Here is a 15,247-nt window from a genome sequence, read left to right as displayed (position 1 = left end):
CCAGCACTGTGCTATGAGAGAGGAGTGCTAAAACCCCGTTCTGAAAGTAACAGTAGCTCCAACGACCCTGACAAGAAAAACAGATCAGAAGCCTTGAAAAACGGGAAGAGAGCCGTATCACCTCTGAAACCCCAAGACCAGCCTAAAACAGGCTATGACTACACCCCAGCGTCACTTCTCACGCTAGGTGTGCATTATTAACATTAAAATTACTGCTGTGCAGGTTTCACCTATGTCTCATTAGAGCCTTAACTTTGGAGGTGAGCTCCTGGCAATGAAGTTTTTAAAAAGCTCCCCCTGGACTTGTCTAGTGGTCCAGTGGTTTAGAATCCACCTGCCAGTGCAGGGAACACAGGCTTGATCCCTGGTCCAGAAAGATTCCACATGCTGAGGAGCAACTACTGAGTACAAGGTCTAGAGCCTGCACGCTGCAACTCCTGAAGCCCGTGCACGAAAATAAGAGAAGCCGCCTCAACGAGAGGAGCTTCCCAGTGGCGCTAGTGGTAAAGAACACGCCTGCCAATGCAGGAGACATAAGAGACAAGGGTTCAATCTCTGGGTCAGGAAGATCCCCTGGTGGAGGGCGTGGCAACCCACTCCAGTATTCTTACCTGAAGAATCCCGTGCACAGAGGAGCCTGGTGGACTACAGTTCACAGGATTGCAAAAAGTCGGTCACAACTGAAGTGACTTAGCAGGAGGCAGGCATCTCAGTGAGAAGCCTGTGTACTGCAACTAGAGAAACTCTATGCAGAACAACCAGTGCAGCTAAAATTAATTAATTAATTAAAAATAAAAAGCTCCCCCAATTGATTCTAATGTGAATTCGAAGTTGAAAAGCACTGCTCTGCCTCCAAACCAATCCTGGGTTACTCAACTTCAACAGGAAATAGGCAGCCTTTATGAGAGATGTGCACCCCCAAGTAGTATTACTGGGTAAAATACAGGAATCTCAGTTAAAACTGAATTTCAGATACACAACAAATAATTTTTGTATAAGCATGTCTCAGCAATTGCATGGGACATCCTTTTACTGAAGACTTCTTCCTCCTATAATTATATTTAACTCTGACCACTCTAGCTCCCAAACCTCAGCTCAGACGTGGCTTGAAGAACATTCCCCCATGAAGCAGAGTGCAGAACAATGGAGAAGGTGAGCAAAGCTCTCAGTCAACTGGCGGGTAGGGTATTCTTGCTAGACTGCAGGCAGGGTTGGCTAGACTGTCATCAAGGCAAGCACTCAGCACAGCACTACTGTAAACACTTAGCTTAAAACCCAGCACTCAATAAACCCTCAACAAGAGTTAGCCATCATTTTGAGGAAATCATTCATGAAAACACATTTGTGTGTACAAATACACATCACCTTGGTATCTGTTTAAGTAGGAAAACTTCCTAGACCATATCAATTATTATTTGGTTGTAAAATGATGTGTTAGGGCTTCCCTGGTGGTTCAGTGGTTAAGAATCTGCCTTCCAACTAGGGCCGCGAGTTCGTTCCCTAGTCAGGGAACTAAGATGGCACATGCCAGGGGTTAACTAAGCCCCGGCACCTCACATAAAGAGCCCTTGTGCTGCAACTAAGACCCAACACAGATAAAAATAAATAAAAATTTTTTAATAAAGATAAATGAAAAAGTTTTTATTTAAAATTATCTTTTAATTAAAAAAAAAAAGTCAGTTTCAACTTTCCAGGACAGCATCTCCAGGGGAATGTCTGGTGTCTTGTTCTAGAATGCTTTTTCTTTCTCGTGGTTTCTGCCTCTTTTCAAATTCCCCTACTTTCCCCCCAGTAATAGTCTCAATCTGTGATTCTGGCTGCTGGGAAGACAAAATCAAGAGAGTCACCACAAGGAAAAAGCTGGTTTACCTTTTATAGAAGAGCCTTCAATATTTTGAGTCACAGTCCTGGGCAAAACCACTCACCCAGCATTTGTTGTTTGGCATGTATGATACGACTGCTGCCAGGAGAGCACCAGTCACACTGATTGATCCACATACTGAGAGTGAGGACAGTTACAGAGGAAGGGTGAGGGATGGGTGGGGAAGAGGGTGACGGGGGGGGTCAGAGCAGATATTCATGACATCACACACTCCCATGGTGGAAGTAAATGACAAAAGTTAAATCGGAGACATTAAAGCGAAGGAGGGCCCCGGTGAGTGGCTGGGGATGGGGTGTGACCCACAGAAGAGGTGCCTTTTGGAGTCCCAGGTCATTGCCCTGCTTCCCCGACAGTCCGTAGAGGGAACATCTTCCCTGCAGCTGCCAGGCCACTCAGGGATTCAGCTCCAGGTCGGTGATGTATTCCTGGACCCAGGCCTCACTGGGGTCAGCACAGACCTGCCGGCCTCTTTTGGTCTGGAAGCTGTGGAGAGAAGCAGAAGGGTTACACACTGGGGAATGCAGCGGGGTGTGGGGGATCCTGGGCCCCCAGGGACCCCTCCCTCCTTCTGCCCCGGACACCTCAGGGGCTGTCCACATGCTCATATCATGCCCCCTTCACCCTGGGGTTCACAGGCCTTCCTGGGTCTCCTATGGGGGTCCCCTCGGAAAGCCAGCATTGTTGTTTGGCAAATGAGAGAGAGGACAGCTTCCTGCTGTCACCCCTTCCCTCTCCTCCCTCTGCCCAGGAGCAGACCCCCCCAAGGACCCTCTGCAGGCACCAAACCAGGTGAGAAAACATGGCAGGGGCCCCCCTGGTGTCCTGAGCTCTGAGGAGGTGCCTCAGGCCAGACCGCCAGGCTCCTTCCTCAGGGCGGGCAGGAAGGCTGGGCCTTACATGATGCCAGGCTTGGAGCACTGGCTGCTGGTCTCATAATAGTCGTCCACGAATTTGCGCGGGATCTGCCGGGGGACGAAGGAGAAGCAGCAGGCAGTCGGGGTGTTGGCACCAACTGTGAGAGACAGGACAGACTGTGCTAAGTCCTTGTTCATGGGAAAAGGCAGCCAGCTGCCCCTTGAGGGTCAGGCAGACCTGCAGGAGACAGCGCTGGGGGGTAGGGTTGGGGGCAGGGGAATCCAGGAGGAAGTGGTGTTATTTCAACTGGCTTCTTGAGGAGAGCAAAGGCTACATTGGGAGCCCACTGGACACAGATTCCAGCTTCTGTCAGAATCCCGCCTGGGCCTCATTTTCCCAGGAATCCATAAAATGGGCTTCCCACCACTGTCTCTCAGAGCCAGAGACCAGAACTGCTAAAAACCCCCCTGAGAATAAACATTCTGCTCAGGAAATAGTGTCTGAAGTCTCTCTGAAGGTCTCTACTTAAGGGCTCAGGTGAAAGGCTTCGGCACTGTGACCCAAGCCCTGGCCAGAGAGTGGGGGGTGGGCCTAAAGGAAGGGAAGACGGACTCACGAGTGGCCGAGCAGGTGTGGGAAGAGAGGGCCGCGCTGAGCAGCAGCAAAGCCAGGGCAGCCCCAGGGACCTCCATGACGCCGGGCGGGTGAGAGAGTCAAGTGGGCCTAGTGGAGCTGGACCCGGAGACTTGAAGCTGCAGCCTCCTGCTGGGGTCTGAGCCGTGTCCTCTCTTTATAGCAGCCTTGGAACATTAGAGGACGGAAACTTGTGGAGACCGAGGCGGAGGGTGTATTTTTTATCACAGCGTTGGTATCATGCTGTGAGTGGCAGAAGCTAGGAAAGCTTTGGGTCACCACAAAGGCTCAGCGTATTTGCAAGAATGGTCGTGTTGCTTACTTGATGGGGAAATGGTTTCCCCAGTGAGAGGAGGTGAGAGGCTGGTGTGACCCTGTGACAAAGTTATGTGGTGCTTTCTCACAAGAGCAGGTCTGTATACCAAGCATCTCCCCACAGAACTGAACCTTCTGGGACCCACTCCCCAGCTGTCCCGACAACGCAGCTCTGACCTAGACGATAATAGCACAGAGTCTTGAGAAGGCCCTCCCAAGCTAAAACCACACCCTGGGCGGGGACAGCAGAACTGGGAATTCTCAGCTGCAGAAGGGGCCAGAGTGAGGCTGGCCTTTCAGACTTTGGCTCATTCCTCAAAGAGTCTACCTTAAGCTTTTGATTGTGAGGCATCCATTTCGAAGATATCTGTCTTAAATAAGCACATCACTCGATGCAGAACTAGAGAACGGGCCAGGCTGCCCTACCCATGAAGTTCCCCTTTTAGAAAGTTCTGGATGACCTAGATAACTGACCATTTGAGTGGCTTCTTTTTCCCTTCCACACTTTCTCTCTTATCTTTTAAATTGACCAATAAAGAGTGAACCTGCAAAACCCTGGGTACTCCACCCTCACCCCTGCAAAGGCAGAGCCCCAGGTCTGATCTCTCTCTCTCTGAGACCTTGCTGTGTGGCCCCAGCCATGCTGTGTACCCTCCAGGACAGTGAGTAGCAAACCTTGTTTTTTCAAAGTCCCCTGATGGTTGTTGCTGAGGTGTGTGTTGCAATCATAATAAGAACCACAATGGCTGGTGCAGCTTCAGCATTGGCTCCAGTTGGGAAATGTCAGTGGGGCTCCCACAAAAAATACAGCCCAGGTGAGTGCCTGCAGGCATCACCATCAACAGGCTGAGATCACAAGACTGCTGGTCTCTGGGTTAGCTGGACTAACTGGGAGCTAATATGATGAGCTTTAAAAGGTTGTTACTCTTTGAACAGCAAAGCTCTCTTCCAGGGATCTATCCTATGTACATAAACACAATGATTAGGTTGTATGCATAATAGTGTTTGTCGCAGCTTATTTATAATAGTTGAAAGATGGCCTACAATTACATGACCATGTATTCACCTCTGGTAATAATAATTCACCATTAGAAACTGTGAAAGTAAAGAAATTTTACCTTCTTTAAATAACAAGGACATTTCCTATTTCCTTATTATAAAATCAAGGAGAAAATTCCAGGGTTTGTCTGGTAGCTCAGTGGAATCATTAAAGGCTCTTTAACATCGCCCCTTCTCACATCATTTGTCAGCTTTTCTTCTTTGAGCTTTCACCTCACGGTGGTAAAATGGCTGCTGCTGCTCAGGCGTAAGCTCAGTTCAGTTCAGTCACTCAGTCGTGTCCAACTCTTTGCGACCCCATGGACTACAGCACGCCAGGTTTCCCTGTCCATCACCAACTCCTGGAGTTCATTCAAACTCATGTCCATTGAGTTGGTGATGCCATCCAACCGTCTCATCCTCTGTCATCCCCTTCTCCTCCTGCCTTCAATCTTTCCCAACATCAGGGGCTTTTCAAATGTCAGTTCTTTGCCTCAGTGGCCAAAGTACTGGAGTTTCAGCTTCAACATGAGTCCTTCCAATGAACACCCAGGACTGATCTCCTTTAGGATGGACTGGTTGGATCTCCTGGCAGTCCAAGGGACTCTCAAGAATCTTCTCCAACACCACAGTTCAAAAGCATCAATTCTTCGGCTCTCAGCTTTCTTTATTGTCCAACTCTCACACCCATACATGACTACTGGAAAAACCATAGCTTTGACTAGATGGACCTTTGTTGACAAAGTAATATCTCTGCTTTTAAATATGCTGTCTAGGTTGGCCATAACTTTCCTTCCAGGGAGTAAGTGTCTTTTAATTTCATGGCTGCAATCACTATCTGCTGTGATTTCGGAGCCCCCAAAAATAAACTCTGCTACTGTTTCCACTGTTTTCCCATCTATTTGCCATGAAGTGATGGGACCAGATGCCATGATCTTAGTTTTCTGAATGTTGAGCTTTAAGCCAACTTTTTCACTCTCCTCTTTCACTTTCATCAAGAGGCTCTTTAGTTCTTCTTCACTTTCTACCATAAGGGTGGTGTCATCTGCATATATGAGATTATTGATATTCTCCTGGCAATCTTGGTTCCAGCCCAGCATTTCTCATGATGTACTCTGCATATAAGTTAAATAAGCAGGGTGACAATGTACAGCCTTGACGTACTCCTTTTCCTATTTGGAACCAGCCTGTTTTTCCATGTCCAGTTCTAACTGTTGCTTCCTGACCTGCACACAGATTTCTCAAGAGGCAGGTCGGGTGGTCTGGTATTTCCATCTCTTGAATTTTCAGGGTTTGTTGTGATCCACACAGTCAAAACTGGACACGGAACAACAGACTGGTTCCAAATAGGAAAAAGAGTACGTCAAGGCTGTATATTGTCACCCTGCTTATTTAACTTATATGCCGAGTACATCATGAGAAACGCTGGGCTGGAGGCAGCACAAGCTGGAAACAGGATTGTCGGGAGAATTATTTATAACCTTATATATGCAGATGACACCACCCTTACGGCAGAAAGTGAAGAAGAACTAAAGAGCCTCTTGATGAAAGTGAAAGAGGAGAGTGAAAAAGTTGGCTTAAAGCTCAACATTCAGAAAACTATGATCATGGCATCTGGTCCCATCACTTCATGGCAAATAGATGGGGAAACAGTGGAAACAGTGTCAGACTTTATTTTGGGGGGCTCAAAAATCACTGCAGATGGTGATTGCAGCTATGAAATTAAAAGACGCTTACTCCCTGGAAGGAAAGTTATGACCAACCTAGACAGCATATTAAAAAGCAGAGACATTACTTTGTCAACAAAGGTCCATCTAGTCAAAGCTATGGTTTTTCCAGTAGTCATGTATGGGTGTGAGAGTTGGACAATAAAGGAAGCTGAGTGCCAAAAAATTGATGCTTTTCAACTGTGGTGTTGGAGAGGACTCTTGAGAGTCCCTTGGACTGCAAGGTGATCCATCCAGTCCATCCTAAAGGAGATCAGTCCTGGGCGTTCATTGGAAGGACTGATTTTGAAGCTGAAACTCCAATATTTTGGCCACCTGATGCAAAGAGCTGACTCATTTGAAAAGACCCTGATGTTGGGAAAGATTGAAGGCAGGAGGAGAAGGGGACGACAGAGGATGAGATGGGTGGTTGGCATCACTGACTCAATGGACATGAGTTTGGGTAAACTCTGGGAGTTGGTGATGGACAAGGAAGCCTGGTGTGCTGCGGTTCATGGGGTCACCAAGAGCTGGACATGACTGAGCGACTGAACTGAACTGAACTAACACAGTCAAAGGCTTTGGCGTAGTCATTAAAGCTGAAATAGATGTTTTTCTTGAACTCTCTTGCTTTTTCAATGATCCAACAGAGGTTGCCAATTTGATCTCTGGTTCCTCTGCCTTTTCTAAATCCAGCTTGAACATCTGGAAGTTCATGGTTCACATACTGTTGAATTTTGGGGAATTTTGAGCATTACTTTACTAGCGTGTGAGATGAGCGCAACTGTGCAGTAGTTTGAGCATTCTTTGCCTTTGCCTTTTTTGGGGATTGGAATGAAAACTGACCTTTTCCAGTCCTGTGGCCACTGCTGAGTTTTCCAAATTTGCTGGCAGCAAATACTGAGTGCAACACTTTCACAGCATCATCTTTTAAAATTTGAAATAACTCATCTGGAATTTCATCACCTCCACTAGCTTTGTTCGTAGTGATGCTTCTTATGGCCCACTTGACTTTGCATTCCAGGATGTCTGGCTCTGAGTGATCACAGCATCATGATTATCTTTTTTGGGGGTCATGAAGATCTTTTTTGTATAGTTCTTCTGCTCTGTGTATTCTTGCCACCTCTTCTTAATATCTTCTGCTTCTGTTAGGTCCATACCATTTCTGTCCTTTATTGTACCCATCTTTTCATGAAATGTTCCCTTGGTATCTCTAATTCTCTTGAAGATATCTTTAGTCTTTCCCATTCTATTGTTTTCCTCTATTTCTTTGCATTGATCGCTGAGGAAGGCTTTCTTATCTCTCCTTGCTATTCTTTGGAGCTCTGCATTCACATGGGTATATCTTTCCTTTTCTCCTTTGCCTTTCACTTCTCTTCTTTTCACAGCTATTTGTAAGGCCTCCTCAGACAACCATTTTGCCTTTTTGCATTTCTTTTTCTTGGGGATGGTCTTGATCACTGCCTCCTGTTCAATGTCATGAATCTCTGTCCATAGTTCTTCAGACACTCTATCAGATCTAATCCCTTGAATCTATTTCTCACTTCCACTATATAATCGTAAGGGATTTGATTTAAGTCATACCTCAATGGTTTAGTGGTTTTCCTTACTTTCTTCAATTTAAGTCTGAATTTGGCAATAAGGAGCTCATGATCTGAGCCACAGTCAGCTCCTGGTCTTGTTTTTGCTGACTGTATAGAGCTTCTCCATCTTTGGCTGCAAAGAATATAACCAATCTGATTTCAGTATTGACCATCTGGTGATGTCCATGTGTAGAGTCTTCTCCTGTGTTGCTCAGGCATCAGGTCTTCACAAAAATTCTCATCCACAGGTATAGGAGGGAGTCTCAGAGAGGTAGAGAAAAAGCAGTGTTACTACTGCTTTTAATTCAATTTTTTTAACATAATTTGTGATGCTAACTATAGAGTACCCTCAAAAGTAGTAAAAACTAATTTTAAGTATATAGAAAATGGAAAAAAATTGTTTCATTTCTGAAAGTTGGGTAGGCAGCATGGCAACTGTAAGTGAGAATGTGAGGAGTTTTCATCTATAATCTTCCTGTCTTATTGTGGCATAAATGAATTCTGAGGCATAATCTAAATACAATGTCTTTGCCTGAAGGTAGGAAAAGTTCTATTACCCACACTTAACCACTATTAACTTGGTTTATTTCTTTCAAGTGCAGTTTTCCCTAGGCTTTTGATAGTTTCAGTTACTTGCTTTTTACCAGAGGAAGGGACATAATTGTAGTCATGATATGGATGCAATTTTGTAGTTTTCTTATTTATACTTAACATTACAAGACTTTTCCAAATCATTCCGGTATTTTTAAGAGCTGCCTAAATTTACTCATCCATCAACATAGAGTGTTAATATTATTATCCGCTATTGTAGCACATTTGGACAGTTTTCAGTTTTTATTTGCTGTAAATACACTGCACCAAATATCTATATGCATAAAGCTTTTTGACAAATGAAGTGTTTTCCCATAGGATATTTTTCTAGTTGTAGATTTTTGGGCCAAAAAATAAAGACATTTAGGGCTCTTGATCTATAGAGACAACCTATGTCTAATATGTGTTCATTTCTATACCCAGCTGTTAAACAAGATGATGGCATATTGTGGAGACTGGTGATTGTTTGATGAATGGAAAGAGTGGATTTAAAATCTGACTTCAGCTACCATGGTCATGTCTGTAGCCCAGAGTTTCCCAATTCCATTCTGTCCATCTGAGTCTGGGTCAAACACGGCTTAGGCTACTGAAGAATCTATGACATCAGTAGATATGTCACAGTCAAAACACCTGTGAAGAACATTAGAAATGTCAGCTCAGAGAAAGGCAAAAGGGAATGGTATGATGCATAAAGCTCTGTTCGTGGTAGAAGACCAGCTAAGCTTGGTCCCTTAGTGACAGCAATTCCTGGCTCCCCCCACCTCCTTTCTCGTGAATCATTTCCTCCGAAGCGGTCTGAGCAACATGATGTCATGGTCCTTTTCACCCAGGATGCGGTTTCCAGTGGGGCTTGTGTGCTCAGAGTGCTGTGGCATCACCCGTAGGTGTCACCCTCTGTGATCAGAACAGCTGCAGGAGAGCATAAGATCTGCTCTGTGGGAGGAACTATTAATCTGTAGAGCTTCCCATGTCCTTACGGCTCTGACACTAACATCATCTCACCTTCTGTCACTGGCCAAAACCTTTCCAGCCAATCAGCCCCAATGAATGAGCAATTGGGCTCTTCTTGGATGCCCTGAACCTCTGTGTGACCCCAGGGACCCCAACATGTGCAACTCATAACAAGACACCATGCAGCAACCTCCCCTCTGTCACCCCCAACCGCCAGCTTCTCATGCTCTAGCGTTGCCTATAAAGGGACAAGGATACAGGATGGACTCCCGAAGGATGGAGGCAGCAGCACTTGCCTCATTCTATCTTGGCTTTGCCCTCTTCCTGCCCATCATCAATGAGTTCCCCACACAAGTCCCCACGCTGCCCTAGTCAACCATCTCCTCACCACAAGCCTCAGTTCACGAGTCTTGTCTGTATCACAAGACTCAGCCCTCACCCTTTCTTCCTTTTAGAATTGGTTCTCAGTGTTCTGGACAGATGTCTAAACCACATCACTTAAGCCTATGGTTGAGATCCCCCACATGAAAGCAAAAAACTTCACAGAAGGTTTCAAAATGCTCCGAGCTGTTCCCCAAACTTCCCAAGAACTTGTAGCTATCTTAGATAGGCAGAAGAGGGCTAGCACCCACTTTTAGTGGGGAAAATTGAGATCTAATGCATTCATTCAGTTCAGTTCAGTCGCTCAGTCATGTCCGACTCTTTGCGACCCCATGAACTGCAGCACGCCAGGCTTCCCTGTCCGTCACTAACTCCCACAGCTTGCTCAAACTCATGTCCATCGAGTTGGTGATGCCATCCAACCATCTCAACCTCTGTCATCCCCTTCTCCTCCTGCCTTCAGTCTTTCCCAGCATCAGGGTCTTTTCCAATGAGTCAGTTCTTCGCATCAGGTGGCCAAAGTATTGGAGTGTCAGCATTTATTAACAAGACGCAAATGCCAGGTCTGATTGGTTCCTAGGATGAGTCAAATGACAGATCCCTCGACTCTCCAAAGGAGCTCCACTCTTCGGGTGATGTACAGAAGGTGGCGTCTTGCTGGCAAATGTCTCTATGGACCAGATGAAGTTCCCCCAAAAGAGACAGAACAAGGGCTCCCTGCTCCAATAGCTGTATTCCCTGAAGAGGGAGCCAGAGACTGAGAACAAGACAGACAGAGATTCAAAACAGCAATTCAAATTAAAGAAGAAACGCTGTTTGCTTGGTTCATTTTGTGCCCTACTCTGCAGCCCTGAGCACTGGTGTCTCCACCAACTTCTGGCCGGCCACCCTCCGAGGGAAGAGGAAATTGACCTGGCTTTTCTGGGGTTCTTGATTGCCACTTCCTCATAGTTAGGGTAGTCACCTCAGTGCCTGCTGCTTCTCTTATTTCTATCCAGATTCACCACAAATTTGCCGATGATCATGGTAGTACCCACAGCCAGTGTTTCTACCCTGGTATCATATCAGGACCATTCCCACTTCCTAGAGACAGGCAAGGCTTGTGGAGGAAGACAACCCATGGGACATGGGATGAAGAGCAGATAAGCACAGATAGCAGGTTTGTTTCTTTCTGTTTTTTTTTTCCCTCTTCCCAGGATGTTTTTGCACCTTGCTTTTTAATATTTAATATTAAAAATCAACTCTGTCATGGGCATAGGGAACAAACATATCGTACCATAGAGGAAAGGGGAATGGGAAGAATTGGGAGATTGGGATGGACATATATACACTACTATGTACAAAATAGACAACTATTGCGAATCTACTGTATAGTACAGGGAAATCCACTCGATGCTCTGTGGTGACCTAAATGAGAAGGAAACTCAAAAAGAGGGGACATATGTAAACATATAGCAGATTCACTTTGCTGTACAGCAGAAGCTAACACAACATCATAAAGAAACTATACTCCTATAAAAATTAATCTAAAAAAAATTAAGTCTGTTCATGTCATTCTATTTGTTTAAGAAGCTGGCATTAGGATCCTAAACATTAGCTTTTATGTCTATCAGTGGATTTACTCTATTATTCCAACACTATAGAGTATGTAGTTTAGTGTTGATTGTTTTATCATAGATAAGCTACCCCAAATAACACTGTCCTTAAAATTTTCCCCATTTATGAGTTCATTTCCATAAGATAGATTCTGAAAAATAGAATTTCTTATTCATAATATAGATATTTTTATGTCTGCTGACCCTCATCCAGGGTTAAATCCAGACTTCATTGTAGGGTGCAATGATTATTTGACAAATAGACCAGTTACTGGGAAGCTAATCCTGACTTTCACCATCCTTGTACCTCCAGGCTTTCCAATTCTGCTCTTTCCATCTAAGAAGTGGTTAAGCTCAGTGTATCCTTCTTGAGGCTCAGTGGAGCTTTTACACGTCACATTTAGACACTTAGGACAATTGTGGGAGTCTATCAGGGCACCCTGCTCTATGGAAGAAGACTGTGATCACTCACTTCAGAGAGAAATCTGTCACATGGAAAGGAAACAGCTAAGGCTGACCCCTGGGCAATGCCAACTTCCAGTCCCCCATCTGGAGAAACAACTTCCTCATAAGCAGCAAGCAAACTGATAACTGAACTATGTGCTATGTGCTCCCTAAGCTCTTCTGGTAATCATCGGCAGCACTGGGTGGTGTAACTCACATGACATGACTACACTTAAAATTCCACCATAGACACCTCTGACTTTTATATTCCCGCAGCCCAGGGCATCTAGAAAAAGAAGAGAAGACAGCTCACATCCCAGAAGGAGACAAGCAGAAGTGAGTTCCCAAGCCCCTTCTCAGCTCTGCGCACACTCTTCTGCCTGCCTGTCCAGCATCATGAAGGTCCTCGTTGCTGCTGTCTTTGTCCTTCTCTGCACTGTGGCCCTCTGCTCCTATGCACAAGGTAAGTCTGCTATCTTCTCTCCATTATCAGTTGCTACTCATACTCTAGTCTGAAGTCCAGCCCGAGTGCTGTGGCTTAAGAACCCTCATGTGAAATTAAAGAACATTGAATGGGGTTTCGAAAATGACATGGTTGCTTTTTTCAAGAAGCTTCAAAAGGAGTGTATTGATTTGGGCTGCAGGTTGGAGTTAAGAGAGGTTTTATCCTACTTTTTAGGTGAGAAACTTGAAGCTTAACATGTTTGCTTGTTAGCATGAGGTAGAGGGGGCTTCCTCAGTGACTCAGTGGTAAAGAATCTTGCCTGCAATGCAGGAGATGCTTGAGATGCTGGTTTGATCCCTGAGTTGGAAAGATCCCCTGGAGGAGGGCATGGCAACCCACTCCAGGATTCTTGCCTGGAGAATCCTGTGCACAGAGAAGCCTGGCAGGCTACAGTCCATAGGGTCGCAAAGAGTCAGACACTACTGAAGGGACTGAGCATGCACAGAATCTAGGTCTGTTGGTGTTGGAAAGTTTCAGAATCCCACCTCAGTGATTCCCAAGTTGTGAAAATCAGCCCTATTTTAACTCAGGTATCTCATGCTTTCGGCTTCCCTGGTGGCTCAGTGGTAAAGAATCCGCCTGCAATGCAGCAGTCACAGGAGACTTCGGTTCCATCCCTAGGTTGAGAATTTCTCCTGGAGGAGGGCATGACAACCGACTTCAGTGGTTTTGCCTGGAGAATCCCACAGACAAAGGATCCTGCTGGGCTACAGTCCATGGGGTCACAAAGAGTCAGACACGACAGAAGTGACTTAGCATGCACTTATGCTTTAATTGATCAGGAAACCATTTCCACAAAGGAAGCTGGGGGTAGGGAGTAGACTATCTAGGGTTTAGTTCCCTGTAGAGAAAGATAGAGACCAAATGAAGAGACAAGACCAAGGACAAGACTAGGGATATTAATGAGAAAACAGCAAATGAAAGAATCAAATGATTTCCAGTTTCCTTTGCCCACTGTGTTCCTGATCCTCTGGGGCTTGCCTTTGCTCCTGCATAACTGTTATTCTTGTTCCTGTATAGAAAGGGTTTACACCCCACCCACTTGCTGCTTCGCCTACCACTCCGGGAAAATCCCCTACAGAAATGTGGTCAACTATTTTAAGACCAGCAGCGACTGCCCCAGACCTGGTATCATGTAAGTGTCGGTCCTCCTGTTCAACCCTGGGGAGACTCAGGACATGGAGGCGGGGGTGAGTGGTATCCATAGGGATCACAGCAGGGAGCAGATCTCAAGAGCACCAGTTCATGGAAAAGGGTCATCTGGGAAGGTGCTCAGCACTCTTGGGGCCTTTTGTGCATACAGGACACAGGGAGAGGTCACTGGGCTGTCTCTTGACATGGGATGAGGGCTGCAGGGAGCCAGGGAGGATGTTTCCAGAAGTAGAGGGAAGAGAGGAAAGGAAGGGACAGCAGAAAGGAGGTGGCCTGAGATTATCTCTGTAAATCCCACAGGGATGAAGATGCAGAGGCCACAGGTGGTCAAAACCATCCCTATTCATTGTCTGTATTATATGTCTGCCCTCTCCACAGCTTCCTCAACAGAAGGGGCCAATATGTCTGTGTGAATCCTGCTGACAGCTGGGTTCAGAAATACATCAGGGACCTGAAGAAGAGCCCCTGAGAGGTCCAGAAGGAACCCGTTGAAATGTGGGTAGAGATTGGGCCACAGGGACCTGAACCAGGGGACTGCAAGACCAGAAATTCCCTCTCCCATGAGTCCCTCTCCCCTTCACTCACCACATTCTGGAAAGTTTCTTTACTTTAATTAAGCTACTGAAATGTTGTAAATCATTTTATTCATTTGATGCCTTCTCTGAGAAATCCTATGACACCCTCTCATTCCCAAGCCCCTTCCCAGTCAATCATGCGGAGGCTGATGGGTAATGATTTACACTCCTGTCTCTGGGTAGACCTTGGACCACATCCATCAACAGATGCTTATTGAGTTTTTCTGAGACATTTCCTCTGTTAAAAATGTCAGAATAATAAAGATTATTTTTGTTTCTTAAATATATTTTAGACTTCCGGCTTCACTTTTTTTTTCCCCCTGACAAATCAGTTTCACTGGTTGGAAAGAATAAGAAAGAATGCTTAGAGGCATCTGAGCAGAAAGGGAAGTCAAGAGAATGAGGATAAGTGTCGTTCCAACCACACCAGCTTTATATTAGAGAAATACTTCTTGTAGTCCAGAAAAAAAGCAAAGGATTAAAAACAAATGCAAACTAATGTGCACCAAGGAAATTCATCACTTAACACCAAAGCAAAGCATTCGATCATGTGTATTTATGCATCTTCGTAAATTCATCTTTCTTAAGAATAAGGACTAACAGCTTTTGAGGACTTGCTATGAACCGCGGTCTATACTAAGGGATTTACATGCATGGTCTATTCTTCAAAATCACTGTGCTGTGTGTACTTTGAGTATCTCCCTTTGACATATGAGAAAACAGTTTTAGTGAGCTTGTCCAAGGTCACACAGCTAGTAATGCTGGGGTCAAACCTGCAGATGAGAGCAAGACCCTCACTCTTAACTTAACACTAAGAAATTGTCTCTCAGAGTTCCACTTGAAGCAGAGTTACCAGGAATGCACAATTCTCTGACAAGAGACAGACTACCTCAGCAAGCCAGAAGTGAGTTGTTGGTTAAAGACGGATAGAAATCCACAGATAGCCTGGCACTGAGACCTCTTCTAGACTGAGGATGTTTGCAATTCAGAAGAGGTGGCTAAGAAGGTGAGCTGAACCTTTCACAGCCTTGCTGCACTGGT

At 45.4% G+C, this 15,247-nt stretch overlaps 2 protein-coding genes across 3 annotated transcripts; one reads left to right on the top strand and one right to left on the bottom strand.

Moving 5' to 3' along the window:
* Positions 1-1,859: 1,859 nt before the first annotated feature.
* LOC145540782 (C-C motif chemokine 3-like) lies at positions 1,860-3,548 on the bottom strand. Its single transcript, XM_081575917.1, has 3 exons — positions 3,354-3,548; positions 2,780-2,894; positions 1,860-2,365 (listed from the first exon to the last, which is right to left on the bottom strand). Exons 1-3 carry the CDS (start codon positions 3,427-3,429, stop codon positions 2,275-2,277), a joined length of 282 nt encoding a protein of 93 aa, XP_081432043.1. The 5' UTR covers positions 3,430-3,548; the 3' UTR covers positions 1,860-2,274.
* A 6,967-nt stretch (positions 3,549-10,515) lies between these two features.
* LOC145540781 (C-C motif chemokine 3-like) lies at positions 10,516-14,493 on the top strand. 2 transcript variants are annotated; one of them, XM_081575916.1, is made up of 4 exons: positions 10,516-11,094; positions 12,251-12,437; positions 13,500-13,614; positions 14,010-14,493. In XM_081575916.1, the coding sequence occupies exons 2-4, from the start codon at positions 12,371-12,373 to the stop codon at positions 14,098-14,100; spliced, it is 273 nt and encodes a 90-aa protein (XP_081432042.1). In that variant the 5' UTR covers positions 10,516-11,094; positions 12,251-12,370; the 3' UTR covers positions 14,101-14,493. The 2 variants fall into 2 exon arrangements, with proteins under 2 accessions (XP_081432042.1, XP_081432041.1); XM_081575915.1 differs by lacking the exon at positions 10,516-11,094 and adding an exon at positions 11,937-12,157.
* Positions 14,494-15,247: the final 754 nt, after the last annotated feature.

This window comes from Giraffa tippelskirchi, chromosome 3, assembly GCF_054371585.1.
Source record: "Giraffa tippelskirchi isolate mGirTip1 chromosome 3, T2T-mGirTip1v1.2.pri, whole genome shotgun sequence".
Classification (NCBI taxonomy): domain Eukaryota; kingdom Metazoa; phylum Chordata; class Mammalia; order Artiodactyla; family Giraffidae; genus Giraffa; species Giraffa tippelskirchi.
Note: the sequence above shows the minus strand (reverse complement) of the source record. Positions and strands in the feature narration are given on the sequence as shown.